The sequence below is a fragment of the Diplotaxodon limnothrissa genome, linkage group LG23 (assembly GCF_057381915.1).
Source record: "Diplotaxodon limnothrissa isolate DT_005_m linkage group LG23, D_limnothrissa_male_GT1.1, whole genome shotgun sequence".
Lineage (NCBI taxonomy): Eukaryota > Metazoa > Chordata > Actinopteri > Cichliformes > Cichlidae > Diplotaxodon > Diplotaxodon limnothrissa.
The window spans coordinates 11,648,795-11,672,817 of NC_140617.1; the positions used below are offsets into that span (position 1 = coordinate 11,648,795).

At 43.7% G+C, this 24,023-nt stretch overlaps 1 protein-coding gene across 3 annotated transcripts in view; it reads left to right on the plus strand.

The window, feature by feature from the left end:
• Window positions 1-2,418: 2,418 nt before the first annotated feature.
• ssbp4 (single stranded DNA binding protein 4) overlaps window positions 2,419-24,023 on the plus strand; it is a 92,380-nt gene continuing 70,775 nt past the window's right edge. For all 3 annotated transcript variants that reach the window (XM_085347204.1, XM_085347203.1, XM_085347202.1), the window contains exons 1-3: window positions 2,419-2,557; window positions 14,206-14,278; window positions 22,121-22,182. In XM_085347204.1, coding sequence (XP_085203330.1) covers window positions 2,502-2,557; window positions 14,206-14,278; window positions 22,121-22,182 — 191 coding nt within the window. In that variant the 5' untranslated portion in view covers window positions 2,419-2,501. The remainder of the gene's footprint in view (window positions 2,558-14,205; window positions 14,279-22,120; window positions 22,183-24,023) is intronic.

The following is a 24,023-nucleotide window of genomic DNA, read 5'->3' on the forward strand; positions in this document are numbered from 1 at the left end:
AAAGTAACTAAGTAATTAATTACTTTTGAAAATAAGCAATCAGTAAAGTAACGGGATTGCATTTTTGTTACTGATTACTTTTTTCAAGTAACTTGACCAACACTGTTCACGACTTTAATCTAAAGATGTTCAGAGGTAGCCTGGTGCAAATAAACAAAAAGCACAAATGCTATCATGCAGACACATAGGGTAAGGGTGAAGTTTAAGTTTAGTTGCTTCTATCACAAAAAAACTGAAAATATGCAATAACTCAGTCATAGATCAGGAACACTCGGGGCACATATGACTTTTATCTAGAGTTACAGTGAAGTAGAGCTGTAAACTTTACAGTTTGCAGTGAATTTTATCACAAGACAAGAACATCAGCATTAGAGGATCAGCTTCTGCGATATCTGCACGTGGAGATAAACTGGCTTGGTGAAGTTTGATGGACAACATATCAATAAAAGTTCTGGACCACACCTTTAAATTTTCAGGTGTTCTCAGATGTCCCTTAGAAACATTTGTGAGAGTATGCTTCATTGTTCTAAAGAGAGTGGTGCTGCAATAGGTTTTCTTATTTCCACGACTGCCCTATTATTGCAAAGTGCAAGTGTTTAGCAACCATAGCAACTCAGCCACAAACTGGGAGACCACAAGGAGTTACAGTAGGGTTGCCAACTGTCCCGTTTTAGTTGGGACATCACGCATGATGAAAAAAATTGTTTCGTCCCTTATTCTACCTTAAATATTGACCGTTACCTGCAGTTTCACGTGCAGTGCATATTTACACTATGCCCAGCTGGTTGTGCATTGTGCTTCTGGCATGCCAGAGTCTCCCTTATCCCTAACCCTTTCACTGAGTGCTGAGAAGATCAGCTGAGCTCCAAACCTCCAGCGGGATTACCATCATCATGGAAACCGTACACCAGGAGCTTCACGGATGATCAGCCCCTGTAGGTGTGACGTGTAGGCGACCCAGCACACTGGACCATGTAGTGTATGCTTTAGGTAACTAAAAATTCACTGTTGTACAAATTTACTAAATTCTGTTTCCTGTCGTCTATTTTTAACTACTTCAACTACTGTGAGCTTCATGTGTGCATGAAAGTTGATATGAAATTAAATTGGAATTGAATTTATAATGGAAGATAAACTGAAGGAAAGTCAAATCCACACCTCCAACCTCCACACAAGTTCAGGTTCATTAAGTAAATTAAGTCTCATTTTTACTGCGTGCACAAGAGGCCGACGTGCGTGGTGTGCCTCTGTTCCTCTGCAACTTCACGACCAGCGTGCAAAGGAGGAAATGATGGTGCTGAAGGGGCTAATCGGGCTAAACGGGTTCAGATGGAGGGGTAGATTTAACTCCGAAAAATAATCCACTGAAGGAGATTGCTAGAGTTATTCTAAAAACATACTTACACCGTATTTCTATAACACCAGACGGCTATCTCTGGAGATCCAACTTGAGCGGCTCTTACCCTGGGAGGGGTGACGGGCAGTAGTAATAGACAGCTAAGCATTTCTGTTGGTTTTCTCATTATTAGACCAGAGCACAACACTGTTTGTGCCGTTATTGAAAATCAAAGCATCACATTTGTTCTTTCCATTGATGTTTAAAAAGTGGCGGTATCACCAACTGGATAGCTTCGAGTTATGAAGCTTTGAGTTTAGCGTTTTCATCATTGCCCATGTCGTGGGTTGAAAAACACCCCCTGAAGCACACCTGCATAAAGTGTCTGACATTAATAATGATCATAATTTAAAAAATGAACATCATGCTTAATTCAATATGACCCGAAACTGTGGACTAAGCCCAAAAGCTCTATGAAAAAGTGTTTACTTTGGACGTAATGGACGACCTTTCCCTCCATAGACTTCTATAAAGCGAGCAGTGTTTAAATAACTAGAGGTGACGCCCCCTGCTGGCTCCTCTTTGGGTTCACCTTTCAGAACACCTCCATCCATCTTTAACACAATCCACGTTTAAAACAAATAACCGACAGGTAAAGGTGCGAAAGCGCTAGAAGTGGGCACTGACATTTAAATTCACGGGATGAAGAAAGGAGAAAAAAAAAACCTTGCTCCACAGAGCAAAGTCCTCGCCAGCGTGCATTTCCCATCTCCCCCTCCTCTCTCCTCCTGCGGTCCGCAAACAAGAAGTGTGTGTTTCCCTTTAAGGAGCCCCCACCGTTTGCTTAACAGAGGGAGGAAGAGCAGGCCTGCGGAACAGCGGCTGAGGAGGGGAAAAAAATCCAACGGAGGACGGTTTCAAGTCCCCCCCAGTAGAAACTGTGCCTGATTTGTGGCCAATGTTGGAGATGTAAAAAAAAAAAAAGAGAGAGAGAGAGAGAGAGAGAGAGGGAGGGAGAGGAGAGAGAAGGAGGAGGGAGGAGGAGGAGGGGGAGGAGAAGGGGGGAGTAAAAACACTAAAGGGGTAGCTATGGAGATGGAGCGTTTTGCTGGCTGCTTTCTTTGACAGGTGTTGAGTGGGGCAAAAGTCTTAAAACAGAAGCAGCATGTACGCCAAAGGTAAAGGAGCCGTCGTCCCTTCCGACAGCCAGGCGCGAGAAAAGTAAGTGACCGAGCCGCCGTGTGTGTGTGTGTGTGTGTGTGTGTGAGCGCGCGGAGGAGCGAGCGGCACAACTTTGTAAAGTAGCGAGGGTAATTTCACAGGAGCCGCTCTACTCTTTCCTCCCTCCTCCCCGTGACCCCCTCGGAGGTGCGCGATAAACTTTTTCCTTTGCTTGTGGCTCCAGTTTGCGTGTTTGTGTCTGAAACACGGCTGCCGTGCGCACACTTCTGTCACTCGTGGGGAGCGACACTGTTGCCGTTTCCTTTCCGTCCTGATACTTTGTTGCGGCTCTCGGCATCAGAACTTCCACGCGCGTGGAGAGGAGCCTGCTCCTGCTCCTCTGGAGGGGGCAGGAGAAAGGGGCGGGATGGGCTGCCTGCTCTGCGGGGTCCCGAGGCGTGAAGCCGGGTCCACGCAGGGAAAGTTCAGTGAGCGGGGCCAAAGTTTTGCAGTCACGGGGAGCAGAGCCTGAATGTTGAACTGCTGCTTCTTGCAGGACGCCGAGGAACGTTAGGCTGAAGTCTGCGCTGTTATTGTGTGAACACATAATATTGGACAAATGATTAGAATTTTGTTTATTGCTTATTTCTGCTGTGCCTTATTATTTGTCCACATCGTCCTCCTTGCCTGTGCATCCTTCCAGGATTTGAGCTCACTACACAAAGCCAGTGTAACTTTTAAATGCCCCTGTCTCTGGTGGATGGGAGGCTGCCGCCCTCTCTCCTTTATGTCCCTGCTAAGCTGGAGCATGTCTTTCAAAGAGTTGGACCCTCTTTGCATCACAGCACTTTAGATCAGAGCTATGTTTTATCATCATTAGCTATTTTTAAGCACTAAACAGTCTGAGGTTAGAAGAGTGTAGGGATCCCTGCTGGGATGCAATTGTAATCTAAAAACACTGTCAGGTCCTGGGAGGCTGTGCTGTTCCGCTGCACCTCATGCATCTGTAATAGAAGCCAAATTTCTTTAGAGACTCTCTTGTATTTTTTGATGCATTGCCGTGTCATATTCAATTGATTAAGCCTCCTAGAGATGTGGCTCGCTTATGTGCTTAGTGGAAGCTTCCTCGAATACGACTTTGTGCATGCCTTGTGCCACAAGCCTTTGATTTCACTCTGAATTCCCATCAGTTTATTGGAAAATTGAGCAGTTCTGTGTGTGTGTGTGTGTGCTGAGGAGTGAATCCTAAATGAAAACAGTCCCATGTGGTTTTCATGAACAGCAGGCAGGGTGACCTTTGAACCAGCATATGATGCTTTAATATTGCACATGAACCGCCAGCAGACGCCGAGGCTGCGTTTACACCTGTTTGTGTGGCTCAGCTTCATTCGTTTATTTACAATACGCTGAAAGCCATCTATCATTTGAGTTCTGTGTTCCCGTTGCTTGTTCGGGGACTGTGGATTATGCTCCGTGTGTTATTGGGAGTGAAATCAGTGCAGAGGCAGCATGTATTTCAAATGATAGTGTAGGAGGAGATTAATAATTGAACTCATAAGAAATACAAGTCTTTGGAGAGCTGGAAATGATGAATGCTGCTGCGTTAAGGCTGCTTGTGAATAACCGCATTTCTGAGTTTGTTTTTCTGCATTTATTCCCACCTTTTCTTTACGTCTCTGTGTATATTCGCGTCCTTTCGGCATGTCACAGGCTTACAGGTGTTGTCCACACATCACAGATGACGCCTGCCCTCTCTGCTCACCTGTCTTGTCACCCTAACCTGCCCTGCAGGGCCAACACATGTTTCCTTGTAAGTGTAGAGCTCGCAACAGCTGCCTCAATGCATCACTGAATTGCCTCATATTCATATTTACATATTCATACGACTCTTTACATATTCAGATATTAAACAGAGGGCATCCCGGATGGGCTCGTATCTTATTAAAGCAGGCGTGCAGTGTGGCGTCACAGCTCCAGCTCTTGCGTAGAAGATTATGGTGTGATGTGCTCAGTTAGGTAATCTATAAAGGAATAATATGACTTTACGCTCTTGGTTTTGTACAACAGCTCTAATCATAATAAAGTGTGAACGTTTCCCCACTTTTATTTTTGTGTCCTTTTGATTTTAAAGGAGCTGCACGGCTCTTAGATTTGACACACAAATCTGCAGAGGAACACCAGATCACATATTTAAGGCCAGAGAAAAATGTAATTAGTTCAAAGCATGTTTTCCTTGTGTAGCTGAGAGCAATTGGACGATTCATGACTGTGGGCAGGCCACGCAAGTTACACCAGGGGAAGAAGTTATAGAGGGACTATTTACTCATAAGTTTATATTGTGTTTTATTAAACTGCTTCCTTGTCTTGTGCCTAAAACGTTTCACGCATGTGCACGTGCATAATTTAAAATCGACAGCATGTTTTCTTCCTGTGGGGTGTCACAAATGTGGTGATGGCCAGCTGCTGGAGCTTTTCAGGGATTAACCTCACACTGGAAATAATGGAACCAAAACAATCACAAATTTTTTACACCGCTCTGTTTAGGGAGCCTAAAAAGGGCCTGTAACTGGGAGCACGCTTCAATACCGAGGTGGCAGCCTAACTTAGAAAGCAGTGCTTCATTTACCGAAGGACTTGTGAGGTTTTGTTCTTGATGAAGTGTTTAATAAAGCTGCTCTGTATTTACAGTACTGAACGCTGCAGGTATGTACAGTAGCTCTCAGGGTCACTACACAAAATGTTCCAGCATGCACTCTTAGTTTTGCTGTTAATTGTGTTGTGACATATGTACAGTGTGCTTTTTATTTCCGTCACAGCCTTGAAGCCAAGGCTCGAATCCAGCCCGTTTGCTCAGAAATGCAACATGAAACAGTCACACGAGCGTTTCTCACTTTTGTGGATTCCGCTGCACGACCAAGGCCTCACCATACAGCTGTCTTGAGATCACAGGTAGCAGGAAATGAGGGGGGGAGAGTGTTTTCTTTGCAGATCCTTGAGAAACGTTGTTGTGATGAGGCGTCTTGTAAAGCGAAAACAAGCTACTAATACTAATGAAGGTGGAGGAGGAACCGGTGCCCTCACAGCCAGAGAAATTAATTATTCTCTGCACTTTTCAATGTTTTATTTAATTTAATTTGGACGGGAGTGACACAGAAGCTTCCGTATTAATGTCTCCTATGTAACTGGAACCTCTTTGAATTGTGCGCTGATGGAGCCAGCACATTAATTAAAGGCGCCATTCACAAAAATGTTTCACAGATCGACGCCACACCTTATTTTTATTGATTTTCTTCTTTTGTAAACTCGTGTTTGGTTTCTAAAAGAACTTGCTCCTCGCGTTTGTTTTCTAATCCTCGGTTTGTCCGTGTGGTTTCGAGTGCTGTTGGATTTATGCGGGGAAAGAGCTTCAAGAGTAAAGTTAATCAGTTTGTTTTGAACATGGGTTTCTTTACATCCTCTGCTCCTCCCCCGACTCCTCCCATGTATTTACATGCACTTTAATGGGGATCTTCAGGTCTGAATGCATGGTTTTGATTCTACACAGATGGCTCTGCCATCTGCATTTTAGCCTTTTGAAGGAAGCATAAAGAGCTGTGCGCTAACACAAGCAGAAACACTGCTCTAAAAGTAAAGAAGCCCTCGATTTACCCTCAGCACCCTTTGGCTGACTGTGCTTTCATTCAGATATGTCAACAGTCAATTAATGCCGCCTTTCGTCAGCTGCTTCTGGTGCATCCGCACAAATTTGCTAGTTTTCTCACTTGAAATAAAGAAGAGAGTATAAATATTGAAGCTACGTGCCTGAAGTTGTTAATCAGTTTGGCAACAGAGCACACAGATGAGAAGTGCGCGCCTTTTATTAGCACACGGGAAAAAGCCTCGATCGAGCAAACGAGGCTCTGTGTGTTCCTAAACATACGTCGGTTACAAAACAAAAGCTCCTTTTTGAAGTTGCATCATGTTATCGTCCTCATTACCTGCTGAGGATGGTAGTCAATCGCTCTCGTCTGCCTCTTTCACCTAAAAACGGCTTTTGTGGGTTAAAAATCCAGTTTTACTATTAAACTCTGAGAAAAGTTCCACGTGATTCTGTCAGCAGGTAACATCACAGAGCCGAGAGGGAGAGCGGAGGCTTCATGTGTGCTTGTGTTTGTCTAACAATGTGTGGATTAACCCATGGCTAAAGCCACTGCTGTTTACATGCTCGGTGACGCTGATTTGTTTTGACAAAGGAAATGCCATAACTGAGCCCAAAAAATATACACAGCCGCTGCGCAGCGGGAATAAGCTTTAGTGAAACAGCTTCACTCTATCACGGATGTCTCAAACGGGCATCCACCCTCTCATTCACCTTTAAGTGATACATCACTGCATCCACACCGGGCACAGCCGTACTGTGTTTATATGCTGGGTGTAAATGTTTCATATTTATCCCGTCGCGCTTTAAAATCAGTATTTATTGTTTCTAAAAGGCATGTATGTGAAAGCAGATGCAGTTAGAGGCCCTGCCTCATCCTCCATCGCTTCCTTCCTTGGCCTGCCGCCGCTCTCGCTGCTGAATTATTGAAACAAAGACATGAGAGTTAATTTGCTAACTGTCTGTGTTTTAGCTCGCTAAACTCAGCCGAGATGCCCTTGTCTCCTGAGGCGAGCTGGGACAGCCTGGGGCTAAATGTCAGGTGTGTGTTTCCCAGGGACGTGACAGTGGCAGAGATCTCCTTGATGTGTGGACATGGAGCGAAGTCTTAGTTTGCTTGCGTGACGTTGGCGACGAGAAAGGAGGGAAGATCAGAAGCGATGTTGTAGAGGGTTTTCATTCTTCTCCTTTGGAGCTGCTTATGGTTTAAAAATTGTTATGAATCATTTTGCATCTTAAGATAAAGAAGATGAGGACGAGACAGATGCTCTGCCAGTTGGCTTTGTGGCTCTTTTAATACAGCCTGACACACTTTACGTGACGGGCCTTGATATTTAGTCAGCAGTCAAAGCACAGGTCAGATGTTCTTCCTCCCACTCAGACTGATCTCCCATGTCTCATCGACTAATTTGCATCAGCAATTAGTTTTTTCTGTTAAATTTCCTTTGTGAACCTCTTCAGAGGGCGCATAAGCTGAGGAGAGGGCTGTTTGTGCTCGTGCTTTGTCTCGTAAGCATCTCACCTTTTATTCCTGACTGACACGTGTAACCGGAGCAGGGGTCACGGGGAAGCGTTCTCACCGGTGCTGTCCGTAGAGCAAAGAGCCGAGGCCCTGACCTTCAGTTTCCCTCTGCCACAGCTAACCCCCCTCACGCCTACTTTATCTACCTGTTCTTCCTCAAGCTCTGCTCCACCGGCTTGCAAAAATGTCTCCTCCTCAGCCGGGTTACACTTACTGGTTCTGACAGGGTAACAAAAGGTGTCCCCTGAAGCCTGGATTGAATGAGTGTTTTTAAATAATGCATTGCAGCCAGGGCAGGTGCCCATCGCTGGGGCACGGAGCCCCTCAGATCACACCAGACTCTGCCATGAAAATTTCATCGGCGCAGTGCTCATGGGAATCTGTTCGATCCTGTACAGCGTAGGTGCAGCATATAGGACCTGGCGCCTGCTGCTGGGTGTTCGCACTGCAAAGGCAGGGTTGATTTTGAACGTTACAACATGTGGCAGTCCCGTCTTCTTGTTTTGAGGAAGACCTATTTTTGTTTTCTTGCTCTGCTGCTGACGTAAAATGGAGCAGCTTCTTAGGAGGTTGTGAAAGGGTCTATTTTGACCTATGATCTTTTGCTGTGTCCCAACTCTAAACAAACAGTGAGCGAAAATAAAACTAAAGAGCAATGAAGGCACAATTTCAAGTTTAAAAACAGAAAATACAAACGTGCCAGAACATCGGTAGGATACAGGAGTCGAACCCTTTTCTTTTGTATGAAAGTCCTGTTGTTTATGCACTTTTAAACTTTTAGGTGGGAGCAGTATTAGCTGTCCCACAGAAACATCACTGAGAATGTAGTTTAATGTCGCGTGAACGTCATTTTTAGGAGACAGGGTGATAGGTTTGTAGCTTGAACCCATCCGCTGGAACGTTGAAGACAATATAATTACACTGCAAAGCAAGACACAAGTAGGCAAGCTTCTTCATGTTTCTCGTGCACGGGTGAGAACCGGACAGGCACCGTTCCTTCGCTTGACCCCAGTTGCTCTCGTCCGTTCTCCCGTACCACTGTTCTTTTATTGAGGTTACATGAATATGCATAAGTTCATTAACATATGACGTCTACATACACACAAAGAGTACCTTGCCTGTGTGTGTGTGTGTGTGTGTGTGTGTGTGTGTGTGTGTGTGTGTGTGTGGACTGCTGATCAAAGGGTCAAACATCCTTGATCAGGAAGAGGGTAGCCTCCCCCTCACCCTAGATGGTTCATCCTAGATAACACGGTGAGGAAGTCCTGCAGTTCATCTAAACAAAGAGCACTTAGACTAGAACAGACGCAACTACGTTAATCCTACCATAAAACAATAAGACACGGTATGACCTCTCATGCTCCCAAAGTGCTGTCTAATACACACAAAGTTTGCAGACTATCAAGGATCAAAACCTCTACCAATCTACAACTAATTACAAAACTCTAAGCATATATAAGTAAATATTTCTAAGCATAAATGACAATCAACAATACAAATCTAACACAGGGTCGCTTGTTGAACCTTGCTAAACTGCAAGTACAGTTTCATTGCGATTCATTATTTAGCATACCTTCTCTCACTCTAACCAGTCACGGTAGATGGCCCCGCCTCCCTGAGCCTGGTTCTGCCGGAGGTTTCTTCCTGTTAAAAGGGAGTTTTTCCTTCCCACTGTCACCAAAGTGCTTGCTCATAGGGGATCATATAATTGTTGGGTTTTTCTCTGTATGTATTATTGTAGGGTCTACCTTACAATATAAAGCACCTTGAGGCGACTGCTGTTGTGATTTGGCACTGTATAAATCAAATTAAATTGAATTGAATTCAAATGGCATCCTCTAAATGTGCAGCTGCCAAAATGCAGATGTGAGAAAAAGGACAGGCGACATGAGTTGGCTTTGGTTGGCTGCTTCCACGTGAGTCCTTTCCCACACAACTGAGACTTTGACTGGAGGAGCGCGTCGGCCACTGCTGGTTTAAATGCTCAAATAATTAACAACATAACTCTTTCGAGCTTTACATACGTTATTGACGCCCGTGCCAAAGGAGTCATTTTGGTGTTTGATGCTCCAACTAAAGTGATCAGTGTTTCTGTAGCAGCTCGTTTTCACATTATTGCATATTTTCGTGATTAGCTCCACGTGCCAAAGCTGCAGTCGTTACTCTTGGCTAAAAACAAGAAGCTTACAAAGCTTTCTGTGTTTAAAAAATTGATTGCTGTGATTATTACCGTGCAATAAAGTGAACCGGAAGACTGTATATGAAGAGAGGACGAGCAGGCTCTGATTCCTGAGATCCTTCAGTGTGGGCAGCAAAATGATGGAGGTTTGCAGCAAGGCCTGTTGTGCTCTGTGATTGGCTGCAAACTGGACACTGTTGAAGCTGTGGTGGAGAGGAGGCCACTGAACAAACTGTGATCCATCACAGATAACCCCGCCACCCTCCGAAACACAACAGGCAGGGGAGCTCCTTCTCCACACACTGATTCAGCTCCACTGCCCAAACATGCTTTACCCTTTATATTACAATATATCTGTGTGATAGAGAGGGAGCGTCCAGATATTATTATTATTGGATGAAAATAGTATTTCTCTTTCTCATTAGAAGTTTACATTTTTTGCTAAAAAGCACAAAAATTTCACATGAAACTAAAATAAGTACCATAGTAGTGCCGTTTCCTTCGTATCCTGTTCTAATGAAACACGGCTTAAGGTAAAGTCATAATCTGGGTCATGTTAGAGCCAACAATCCTCTGAATTGTTAAAAAATAAAAATGATTTTGCTGCACATTTTCGCAGATGACTCTTAGTTACAGGCGATGGGCATTTTCCTGAACACCGAGCTGATCACTTGCACTTCAGCAGAACAGTCGCTGCATCTGATATCAATATTAAACATTAACAACAAACAATTTGCTCCTACATGTGACTCTTTACAAACAAACACACACCGTGTTTTCGTATCTTTGTGGGGACATCTAATTGACATAATGCTAATTCACATAGCCGCTTACCCTGACCCTGACTATCAAAAATTAATGCCTAACCCTAAGCCTAACCATAACCTAATTGTAACCCTGATGCTAAAACCACATTTGAGTCTCAAAAATGCCTTCAAACTCATGGGGACTGGGATTTTGGTCCCTATAAGGGCTGTTGGTCCCCACAAGCATAGCAAACTTCTGATTCTTGGTCCCTACAAAGATATGTAAACACAGCCACACACACATACACACGACATATATGTTTTCCTTAAACTGTGTGTTTACATTAGGCGCTGATATGGGCATAAATAGGATGGTTTCAGATGTTAGAAATACCGCAGGTGATGGCATCGCGTGTCTGGCTGAAACTAGTCTGGACCAGCTGCAACACTTTAGCAGATAGTTCTCAAGACGCTGCAGTGACATCTTTAAAGACATAAAGAGTCAGATTGTTCAACTCTGTTCTGGCTCATTATTGATTCATTCAGTATCACCCAGCAACAACCCAAACATCATAACTCTCTGTCTGGTCTGGGCTTGATGCATGTGATCAGCATAAAATCTATCGCCCCCACCGTACACAAAAGCGCAGCACCTCCCCGCACAGTGCTGTAGAAGCAGGGAGAGCTGAATATAGATGACTGCATGGTGTGGCGTCTGTCCGCGCTTCTTCATCGTAGTAAAAATATTTAGTAGTGCAGTTTGCTTTTGTCCTGAAATGGTGAACCTGAGGGAAGCATGTGCGTCCATGCAGATTTATGCAGATGAATTTGTTGTCTAACCGGGAGTGGGTGCCAGTATTTGAGTTCTTTGTGATAATAATGTTGGTAAATACTGTTTACCTGAGTTTTGCGAGTCTGGCCAAGTGGCAGTAGGATGAGTGTTAATAAGGGAAGAGAAAGAAAGTAATTGGCTGGTCTCTAAAAACTGATGCTATTTATGATATAAAGTACATTTATGTTTGTAATAAGTCCTTTGCAGCCACTGAGAAATATGTTTGTTTCCTTCTCTGCTGTAACTAGTTGAGAAGATCAATACCACTTTCAAATCTGTGCATCGAAGCGGGGCTAAGACGCTTTTCTTTACTTTCTGTCAGTTTAATTCTGTTACCACAGCACATTCTCATATTAATCACAGACAGAGTTTCATTTAAGGTTGTGCAAGTGATCCCTGTGAGCTAAAAGCTCAGGTTACCGTGAGCTTTTTTTACTCTCGCCTCTGTGTGATGTCAGTGAAAGTGGATATCTTTAATGTGGTCATCTCAGGCATACAGCTGTGGCTGTTTGCACAGCAGCACCACGGGAAGCCAATCAGGAGTCGGCTTAAAGGGTGAGCAGGAAAACCGGCTTGTTTCACACGGAGGATGAACTGAGCGGCTGCGTCGACGCTCCGTATCAGATAAATATTTTTTTGAACTATGAATCGTGATAATTCACTTGACTGAAATCTAAGAGCTGGAAATGTTCATAATGGGTTTAAAGTTACTACGAATAACTATCCTGTATAAAGACAGGAAGCAGGCGCAGGTAGATCACCTGGCTCTGTCCACAGAATGCAACATTTGCCTGTCAGTACCTCTAAAACTCAAATAAAAATCACATGGTTTTAATCTAATGTTCCACAAGCTAACGTAAAAAGAGGACATGGTGGTTTGTAGTAGGATAATGTGTCGTACAGACTCAGGACACAAGCTGTGAGAGTGCGAGGATGGCCGAGGAAGGGAGACCTGTGCCGGTGCCGATTTTCAAGAGCAGATCTGTAGTAACTACAGTGGAATAAAGCTGAGGAGCCATACCATGAAGATATGGAAATGGGTTGTGGTCTGTAATGAGAGTAGGGAACAGGTGGAGAAGAGCCTGGAGAGGTGGAGGTATGCTCTGGAGAGAAGAGGAATAAAAAGTAGCAGAAACAAGGCATGGTACATGTGTGCAGCAGGGAGGATGCTAGCAGAGGTAGTGAACCTGGGGTTAGCTATCCAAAGCACAAGGGAGGTGAAGAGGAGAGTGCGGGGAGGGTGGAGCAGGTGGAGACGAGTATCAGGGGTGATTTGTGAAAGAAGGACAGCAGCAAGACCGAAATCAAAGGTTTCTAGGATGGTGGCCAGACACGGCAAAGTCAGAGAGGCGAGGCGGAGGCGCTTTGGACGTGTGTGGAGGAGAAAAGGTGGATGCTGAGGGTGGATGTAGTGAAGGAGGACAGGCAGAGCATTAGTGTGACAGAGGAGGATGCTGGGATGGGAGGAGGTGGAGGCAGATGATCCGCTGTGGTGACCCCTAAAGGGAGCAGCCAAGAGAGGAAGGAGAAGAAGAATGTGTCGTACAGTTTCTTGGCGGGAAGCGATGACTTTATGAAGTCCCACCATCTTGTTGCTAGGCAACCAGACTTTTACTGGTTCTCGGATCGACACATCACACGAGCCGAATTCATTTTCTACAGCAAAAGTTAAAAAATGTGTGTTTTTATTGGTGACTGGTGGGAAACTGTGCAGTCAAAATGTGCACGACTTGTTTAAAGTCATGAACCAGCATTTAAAAAAAAAAGATTAATAGTAGAATCGAACGTTATTCTTTTTTTCCTGTGCATGAATAAATAGTTTAACTCAGTAGTTTGATCCTTTGTGATCAGGCCTCATAGATAGCAGGCTCTGGGTTGGGAGCAGCCGGCTGACTGGGGTCTTTATCCCTGTGCTGATGCTCTGGTTGCCTCCATCAGTACAAAGACATGCAGACTGTGTTAATTGGTAAATGTCACATGCAGGTGTGAGTGTGAGCTTGAACAGCTTGTCTGTCTTTTCGTACACGATTGACTGGCAGGTGTAGCCCACCTCTTTACCTGGTGATTGGCTCCTGCTCACTGAAACCCTCTAAAGGACATGTGAGTAAAGCTTTGGTGATGAATACAGGCTGAGCTGCAAAGTGTAAATATGAGGACATAAAGTCTATTGTTTAGTGTGAGAAGAATACACTATATTTTTGATATCAGCAGAAGTGTAATATTAAAGGCTTGTTTGCAGAGCCTCCTCAGCCATTTCCAGCAGCTGTGTTTCTACTCTTTTAGCTGGATGATCCTAAAAGATTTTCTTTTAATGGACCGAGCTTAGACAGCAATATTTGATTTAAGATTTGTCTCACAGGTGATTGAAAAGCTGCTAATAATTATCAGCTGTGCTTCCGTCTTAAACTAATTGCTGTTTATATTAATGAATCATTTTTGTCTCTTAAAGAGTGATTTGTGTTATCATTTCTAACACGTAGAATCCACAAGGGTGTGTTCGCGTCTGGGAGTCCTGTCTGAGGATATTCTTCATCCATGTTTTTCTCTGTGCCTCAGCAGCAGTCATCCTGAAACCTGCGCATCAAACATTCATCACCCCGTCGCTGTGTATATGATATCTGTACTGTAAAATCACGTTTATCCGAGCGCCATCTCAGATGACACGGCGATGATTTTCCGCCAGTTGTGCACAAACGTTTGACTTTTCCTTCACTTTTGAAATCCTCCTGAATGAACGCTCACTGTGATCCTCAGCGCTCACTCCTCCTCTCGTCTCTGCTCTTGTTTTTCAGGTTAGCTTTATATGTGTACGAGTATTTGCTGCATGTTGGTGCCCAGAAATCAGCACAGACCTTCCTGTCAGAGGTAAGAAGCTCTTTTAGTTTGACTTCCTGTTCAGCGAGGATGAGTGTGATTCCCCCTCTATTGTATGACTAGGAATGGAATTCACATTATGAGCTGTTATGTGTTCGAGCAGGCAGCTGAGGTCCCGACTTTAAGAAAGTGTAAAAACATGAACATGTTAGTGAGCCTAGTCCTGTGTGTGTGTGTGTGTGTGTGTCTGTTTTATAGTTGCTGAATAACAGCAGTACTTTGTAGTAGGGCTGCACGATTTTGCATAAAATGAGAATCACGATTTTTTGGCTTAGAATTGAGATCACGATTCTCTCACGATTTTCTTTTCCAGTATAAATATTTATTGCACTTATTAACTGCACATCAACTTCGTAACAGTTGAGACTGAACATAAAAACAATAAATAAACATAAAAACAACAAATGTCTCACGTTTTGTTGTTGCCGCAAAATGTTATACTGCTTGAAATTCCGTCTCCGTGTGTATAGAGCAGGTAGTGCAACAATAGAAAAATAGTAGCGGGACGGCACTGTGTAGCGTTTGTCTAGGGTGTTGATCATTTTCCTAAATCCCTCGTTTTGCACAGTGTTGATGGGAGCCATATCTTTGGTCAGGTGATAAGTGATAGCCTCCGTAATTTCTTTGTGCCTGCGGGAGTTCGACGTGCATAGGGAAGCGCTGTAAAAGGTTCCCGTTATTGATGTTTGGGTGGTTGACCAGGACGGATTTTCTCCTGTCACTTTCTCGTCATCCCTGACGTGCTCGCCGTTGTTTTTTCCCTGCTAATTTTAGCATCACACGGCACAGCTTCTGTATCACGTGGTATAAGGCTCCGCCCTTGTCATTTGTTGAGCAGGAAGAGTGAGCGCTTGTTTTCATGCAGATTACGTCCCGGATCAAAATGCGGTACAATCGTCTTTTTTTTTTTTTTTTTTTTTTTAAATCGTTGTCATTTGGAAATGAGATCGCACATAAGTATGAATCGAGATCGCGATTTTCTAACGATTAATCGTGCAGCCCTACTTTGTAGTGTTTGTTAATGTGGGACAATGTAAACATGCTGTCAGTTGGGCTTCTTAATGTGATTAGCATCCCTTCATTATTAGTTTCAGTTTAATCAGCTGTTAAATTGGAGCAGTTTGACATGTTGTAAGCTGGTGCTGTTGCTCCTGTCCTATTCTGACATTTAACAAGTTAAACCAATCGTACCTTTAGTATTGGAAACAATTGCAAACTTAACCATTTGTTTCAGGTCTGCTAGACTTATTAGCCTTATATTATGCCCTTGAACTGTCGAGGAGGTAGGGTCTCTAATGTGTTGCATCCTCTTCCTTAATGTACATCCTTCCTGCTAATGGTCCCATGTCCAGGCCTCCTTCAGGAGAACACCTCTGCTGCTCATTGGCTTTATTCATCTCCGCTTAATACAGTCCACAACGCAGAGAGGGCTTTAATGGCAAACAAAGGCGGGCCTGTATCATCCAACTTTAATACCGACGTGATTTATGTGTCGTTTAATCAGATGAAGTCAGGGTGGAGTCGTGTAGAGATGCTGGTGCACATGTGTGCTGCATATCTGTGATACTGACCCTCAGAGCAGGCTTCCTGCACATTAGTCCCAGCCCAAAAGAGAAATTCAATGAAGACATCCACTAACAGAGGTTTATGGTCTCCGAGGAGGCTTAAGCATCCGAAATCAGCCGATTTCCAGCTGACTGGTGACAGCCAACTGAATGCGAGCTGGTCTGTTTTGCGAATGGGCAACAAGCGCAGAGCGGTGCAGGAGAAAAGCCACGTGCACACTCGCAGCCCTGCTAACATGTTGTTGTACGCACTAGAAACGGATTTAAGCACCTGACCAAATCAGATAATTATTTGTACCTGTTTCCAGTTTCTTTTGTTATAAAAGTGTTATAGAGTTAAAAAGTTTTTTTTTTATTATTTTGTTTGTATATGCTGTCAACTGTAGTTCTTAGAAAATCAAATGTGACCGACTGCAGGTATCAGTCGGTAATATTAGCTTTGTTTAGGTACTTTACGCTAAACATAGCATGTTTAGCGTATTTATAACACTGAACAGTGAATACAAAAATAAACAAACCGCAAAATCAGTTTTCAAAATAGCAAACATCAGTTTTTTGGAGGAAAAATGTCTGACTTGACCAGGGTGAAAAAATAAGCTGTAAAAGAACCGTCACAGTCAATATAATATATCAAAATCCCTCATTTAAATCAATAAAAAAGTTTTATCACTCCCAGCTCTGCTGAAAATGATGAGCTTTTCAATGAAAAAACACACACGTACCCGCCTCACATCGCCTTTCCTGGAACACGGATGCATCGGTCAGATATAATCGGTCTTTTTTGCCTTTGCTTCCACCAGCGTGCAGGCAGGCAGGCAGCAGGGTGGACGGGGCTGCTGGAGGTCGGCCCGGCTGCCAACAACCAGGAGTCTGAAATATGAAGTAGAGATGGTGGAGCGGCACAGAGAGATTACCGTAATTGTCGGGCTATAAGCCGCTACTTTTTGCACAAGCTTTGAACCCTGCGGCTTTTAGTCAGGTGCGGCTTTTCTATAGATTTTCCATGATTTTTGTGATATCGTAAGACGATTTGTTTTGTTTGTTCCGCTGTTGTACGGCACTACGTTGCCTGGCGGAAGGATCGGGGTTCAAGAGTGGTATGTTGGTCACATGTCCATCCGCCAGGCAACATAGTGCCGTACAAGTAGCGCGAAAAACAAACTTCAAAGTAGCGCTATGCGTTCAGCGGGAGTCGTGGATGACGAGCGGCGATAAACTTGCGAAAAGCAAGTTGTGCTCAACTCCACCGGTGGATTCTGACAGCGTGGAAAAGTGTGCAAACATCCACGATCACCAACGGATTTCGAAGGGCTGGACTGCTGCATGATGAAGAGGAGGACACCGCCACGGCCCTTCAGAGGGTGTTCGACTCCGACACTGACAATGACAATGAGGATTATCTTTGGTTTTGAAAGTGACAACGAAGGAAAGAAGCTGAGAGTGGATGACGAAGCCATCCTGAGCCTGTTCGTATCCGACACTGGAGAAGAGGACTTTGGTGGTTTTAGTGCGCAGGAAGATGGTGGTGAATGACTGACTTTTCTTCTTGTTAAAGCCGTGTCACTGCACCTGAGCCTAAAAGGTAGTCCGAATCTATTTTTCTGGTGTGCTGTAGGTTACTGTTATGTACTACATTTGTTACTCATTTATGAAGCACAGCACATGTGCAAATATGTACCCATAACTTGATTTTCAAAATATTAATAAAAGGGGTGTGTCTCCAAACAGCCATCTCTTTCCTGACAATTCGCTTTGTGCATATTCTCTTACATATGATAAGTCAATATTGAAACACCTGCGGCTTTTGGTCAGGTGCGGCTAATGTATGTACAAAACAGGATTTTCCCCTGATTTTAGCTTGTGCGGCTAATATTCAGGTGCGCTTTGTAGTCCGGGAAATACGGTAAGTAGCTGAGCTGCAGCGAGCCTCGCTGATTTCAGAGCCCTTGTGGGTGAATCCTCTCCCAGAGATCGAGTGTTATTGGTGAGCCGCTGGAAAGGGGTGAAGTTCTGGGTCGCGTGCAACCCGAGGCACACAAACACGGATCCGTACACACGTTTAAACGGCCTCAAACAGGAATTAAAACATCTACCCAGACAGGGATTAAAACGGCAGACACGCAGAAGAGTCCACATATCCACGAGGCACGCACGCTAAGACTGCCAAGTCAGTTTGATGCCAGTTGTCTTAAATGTAGCGCCTGCATCGGTGTGCTGCTTAAAGATTTTGAGTATTTCAAGCCCGTCTTCAGGTTTATTTAGTCTCTATATATGCTGAGAGTCAGTCACATGACCTGCGTAACATCAGTCTGTTAGAGTGATGACATCCTGTCATTTAGTCAGGCGTTTCCATCCAGCTTCCTTTACCCACAGAAGTGACGGAGAGAGCCACGGCACGTGCACAATGTTTGCATCATCATTATCAACACAAGTCTAGTGAAGCATAGCCACACTTTTAAATGCTAAAATCAGCTGCTGCTGTCTACCTTCCTAACTTTGAGCCTTAACAGTGTCTAAAATGTCTGAGTTGTTTAAAAACTAAAGTCACACCATGCAGGTGAAACTATTCACAGAGACAAACCTGTGAACCCTGATGCTGGGAAGCTGGCTACATTAATATAGGAGTCTGTGGAGACTCGCTCGCTTTTGGGGTCGGTTTTTGGCACTCCTTTTTTCAGCCTCTGAGGTTTCCACTTAAATCGGACACGTAATGACAGTAACAGTAATAATGATGTATGTGAGCAAACGCAGCAGGTTGGCCTTCCACTTTCTCGTGCCTTAATAAAAATCTAGCCACCTTTAGCCTTCGTTCTATTAGTAGACTAGCTCTAACGGTGAGTCTGTTCTCAGAGCTCAAACTATTATCAGTCAGGAGAGGGACACGTGACTTTCTCTCACTTGCCGTGAATTCTGTGGTCAATCCGCTCTCAGACGAACATCACGCAGAATTTGTGCGAGCGAGCTGGCTCGGTGAAAGACTGTAAGTAGCCAACACAATTGACATTTGCATTCTCTGCCGGGTAACGTTGAGAAAATTTCAGGGCTGCGGTGCATTGTGAAAAATACTCGTGTCTGGCTTTTAAAAGTTCTCATTTTGCCTTGGTGGCATTGTGGGAAGTGCACTGGATTCTCTGAAAGCAAACGAAGCACAAACGAAGAAAATATCTGTGTCAATAATGAAATTTAACAAATGCCAGAAGTAAATAAAACAAAAGAAAAATCAAATATGTTACGACGAAAGAAAAAAAAAAGAGCTAATCTGTTGTGCTGTAGAGTGCGCTGTCAAAGATACACAGCATGCCTGAATTTGGTCCTGTGCTCTGCATTTGTAGCGCGTCTTTAATGCTTCTTGTATGTTGTGCAGTTTTATATTTTATTGTTCCTTCAGAGATAGAAATGTGTGATCTATTGGCCTCTGCATCTCCCAGCCTCGTGCACAGAAAAACACACATGCATGTTTCAGTAGATAAGGGACTTCTATCGTCACAGGTAGACTGAAGGCGCACGCACACCTGCTCATCTAATGAGAGCACTATCACCTGGACTCTCCTGCCTCAATTAGCCTCTGTTCCTCCTTCAGCGAGAAACACACACACACACACACACACACACACACACACACACACACACACACACACACACACACACAGAAAAACAGAGTCACTCAGGTTTATAGTATACACACAATACACTTCTGTCCCCAAGAGGACTTTGCCATTCTATGCTCTCCTGCACAGTGCAGCACTCAGCTCTTTAGCAGCATTAAATCAACAGGCCCACACCAACATACGGCACATCACATCATTATAGGCGGCACTGGGGAAATGTGGAGAATGGAAAACCTGAAGACTTTTATTTTATTTTATGTATATATATATATATATATATATATATATATATATATATATATATATATATATATATATATATATATATATATATATATATATATATATATATATATATATATATATATATATATATATATATATATATACACACACGTGTGTGTATGTGTGTGTATATATATATATATATATATATATATATATATATATATATATATATATACATACATACATACAGTGGGGCAAAAAAGTATTTAGTCAGCCACCGATTGTGCAAGTTCCCCCACCTAAAATGATGACAGAGGTCAGTAATTTGCACCAGAGGTACACTTCAACTGTGAGAGACAGAATGTGAAAAAAAAATCCATGAATCCACATGGTAGGATTTGTAAAGAATTTATTTGTAAATCAGGGTGGAAAATAAGTATTTGGTCAATAACAAAAATACAACTCAATACTTTGTAACATAACCTTTGTTGGCAATAACAGAGGTCAAACGTTTACTATAGGTCTTTACCAGGTTTGCACACACAGTAGCTGGTATTTTGGCCCATTCCTCCATGCAGATCTTCTTGAGAGCAGTGATGTTTTGGGGCTGTCGCCGAGCAACACGGACTTTCAACTCCCGCCACAGATTTTCTATGGGGTTGAGGTCTGGAGACTGGCTAGGCCACTCCAGGACTTTCAAATGCTTCTTACGGAGCCACTCCTTTGTTGCCCGGGCGGTGTGTTTTGGATCATTGTCATGTTGGAAGACCCAGCCTCGTTTCATCTTCAAAGTTCTCACTGATGGAAGGAGGTTTTGGCTCAAAATCTCACGATACATGGCCCCATTCATTCTGTCCTTAACACGGATCAGTCGTCCTGTCCCCTTGGCAGAAAAACAGCCCCATAGCATGATGTTTCCACCCCCATGCTTCACAGTAGGTATGGTGTTCTTGGGATGCAACTCAGTATTCTTCTTCCTCCAAACACGACGAGTTGAGTTTATACCAAAAAGTTCTACTTTGGTTTCATCTGACCACATGACATTCTCCCAATCCTCTGCTGTATCATCCATGTGCTCTGTGGCAAACTTCAGACGGGCCTGGACATGCACTGGCTTCAGCAGCGGAACACGTCTGGCACTGCGGGATTTGATTCCCTGCCGTTGTAGTGTGTTACTGATGGTGACCTTTGTTACTTTGGTCCCAGCTCTCTGCAGGTCATTCACCAGGTCCCCCCGTGTGGTTCTGAGATCTTTGCTCACCGTTCTCATGATCATTTTGACCCCACGGGATGAGATCTTGCGTGGAGCCCCAGATCGAGGGAGATTATCAGTGGTCTTGTATGTCTTCCATTTTCTGATGATTGCTCCCACAGTTGATTTGTTCACACCAAGCTGCTTGCCTATTGTAGATTCACTCTTCCCAGTCTGGTGCAGGTCTACAATACTTTTCCTGGTGTCCTTCGAAAGCTCTTTGGTCTTGGCCATGGCGGAGTTTGGAGTCTGACTGTTTGAGGCTGTGGACAGGTGTCTTTTATACAGATGATGAGTTCAAACAGGTGCCATTCATACAGGTAACGAGTGGGGGACAGAAAAGCTTCTTACAGAAGACGTTACAGGTCTGTGAGAGCCAGAGATTTTCCTTGTTTGAGGTGACAAAATATTTATTTTCCACCCTGATTTACGAATAAATTCTTTACAAATCCTACCATGTGAATTCATGGATTTTTTTTTCACATTCTGTCTCTCACAGTTGAAGTGTACCTCTGGTGCAAATTACTGACCTCTGTCATCATTTTAGGTGGGGGAACTTGCATAATCGGTGGCTGACTAAATACTTTTTTGCCCCACTATATATATATATATATATATATATATATATATATATATATATATATATATATATATATATATATATATATATATATATATACGTGTGTATATGTGTGTGTGTGTGTTAGCGCACAAGACAGAGCACATATAGGAAAGAAATGGAGATCTTCCAGCTGTCATGCTGTCCTCATTGACTGTGGTGAAGGATCTCTCGGGTTGTATATACGAGTCTGTGTGTGTAGAGTCGTGTTAGCAGGAGTGTGTGAAGCAGGCAGTTGGTCTGCTATCTGTCACCGGATCTTATCTCGGTGTCCAGATACAGACAGGAGCTCTGCTGGTTTGTGAGGGCAGCAGAGAGGACCGCCGCTTCAAGACAGTCGCAGTTTCTTATCCACAAACTCGGCACCGCGCTGCTCTGCAGAGCGCCATGCTTCTGATCGGCCTACTTTCCTATGCGACTGTCGCTCTGTCAGTCTAAAGTTGGGAGGACAGCTGAGCAAAATGATTACATTATGCATTAAATATGCTGCAGTGTCCAATTTTTCATTTTTCTCCTCTGTCTCCTTCAACCCTCTTTCTCCGTCCTGCTTCTTTCTAACAGATCCGATGGGAGAAGAACATCACGCTTGGAGAACCTCCTGGATTTTTACACTCATGGTGGTGGTATGTATACACTGATCTGTACTTTTCTATTTTTCTTGGCTACATACGCTTTTGTTTTTTCCAGCAGTTCACATGTATACTGTAAAGGTACCCTTAATGGAATAAAAGGAAGTGCAGAGGTGGAGAAGGACGGTAATTGCAGGGAATGCTAAGTGCATCATCTCACACATGTTTAAATGCTGCACTCCTGGCATCCCTCTGACTGACAAGTGAGTTAACGTCCCCTGGTCTGTTATTTAAACTGCTTTTTTATACCTCTCATTGAAGTGTGTGCACTGCTCAATTAGAGTCAAATTCGGAGACAGATCCTCTGTCCTGTGACAGTGTTTATAGTAAGTCCAAACTGAGTAAAAAGCTAGCTGTAGGGAGATGCAGTGTGTATCTGTTATCCTCCGAAATGAGGGTAACAGCACATATTTTCAGACAGTCTGCCCGAGGAGATGTTGATAGTGTTGTAATGGGCTGTACACATGCGAAGGGTGAAAAATTGGGTAAAAAATGAAATTAACAAAGACAGTTGGAAGTTGGAAAGACAGCTCAGTGGCTGTGAGTACCAGATGTTTGGTTTTCAAAATGTTCAGCGAGAACGTAAGCACCCTCTGTCCAATGGTAAATGGCCTGCATTTGTATAGCGCTTTTCTAGTCCCCTAAGGACCCCAAAGCGCTTCACACTACATTCAGTCATCCACCCATTCACACACACATTCACACACTGGCGATGGCAAGCTACATTGTAGCCATAGCTGCCCTGGGGCGCACTGACAGAGGCGAGGCTGCCGGACACTGGTGCCACCGGGCCCTCTGACCACCACCAGTCAGGGGTTTTAGAAACGTAGAAATAATTTTTATAATTTCGCATCTGTGATCTTCCGCGGTAGATCCTAAATCAAATAATCACGATGTGCATGAAATGCAGACGTTCAGCTTTAATCCAAGTAGTTTTAACCCTAACGCGTTTTTGTACAATGGCCTCCATTTTTCAGAGGCTCATACGTAATCAGACCGTAGACTGACGAGCAGTCTCATAGCCAGGTGAGTCCTGTTCCCTCTTCTTTTTTTTCATGACAAATTGAGCAGATAAGCGATCTGCTGCTGATTCCAAGTGTTAAGCTTGAATTTGATATCCGTTCTCTGGAACGTCGACTGTGAGGTCCAAAGAAGTGTTGATACACGTGGAGTAAGCTATCACCGAGCCAAAAACACACCTATAAGAGGGACAGCAAAAACTTCAGCAGTGGCCAAATCAAGAGTTACTTTTTATTGGCCAGCTCAGCAGTACCAAAGGCCTGAAACACCACAGAAGACAACCAAATGATGTTAGTGTTCTTTACTTGGTTAAGGACATGTGGAGAGAACGTTCTTAGGAGGCAGGAGTACCACTGTCCACATCTGGGATCAATCAAAGTGCAAACCGCTGGTTACAGCCAAGATAAGACTTGACTTGGCCAGAAAACATCTAAGAGTGTGCCTACTTGTGGAAAAAGATTGTTTGGACAGATGAAACCCAGGTTAACTTTTACCAGCCTGATGGGAAGAGAAACATTCGGAAAAGGAAAGGAAGAGCTCATTACCTGTCAAACACAGTGGAGGCAGTCATGTCTTGGGAATGTATGGCTGCTAATGGAACCGCGTCACTAGTGGTTACTGATGACGTGACTGCTGATAGAGGTAGCAGGATGAATTTTGAAGTATAGTTCTGACTGACTTCCTATCTCACCTGCACCTCTGTTGGATATTGTACAGAAACGTTATGGCTGCAGTGAATTGGTAAAAAGATCCTTGAAATGTGTTTATTCTTTTGGTGTTTTTAGGATGACTCAGGTATGACTATAAGATAAGGA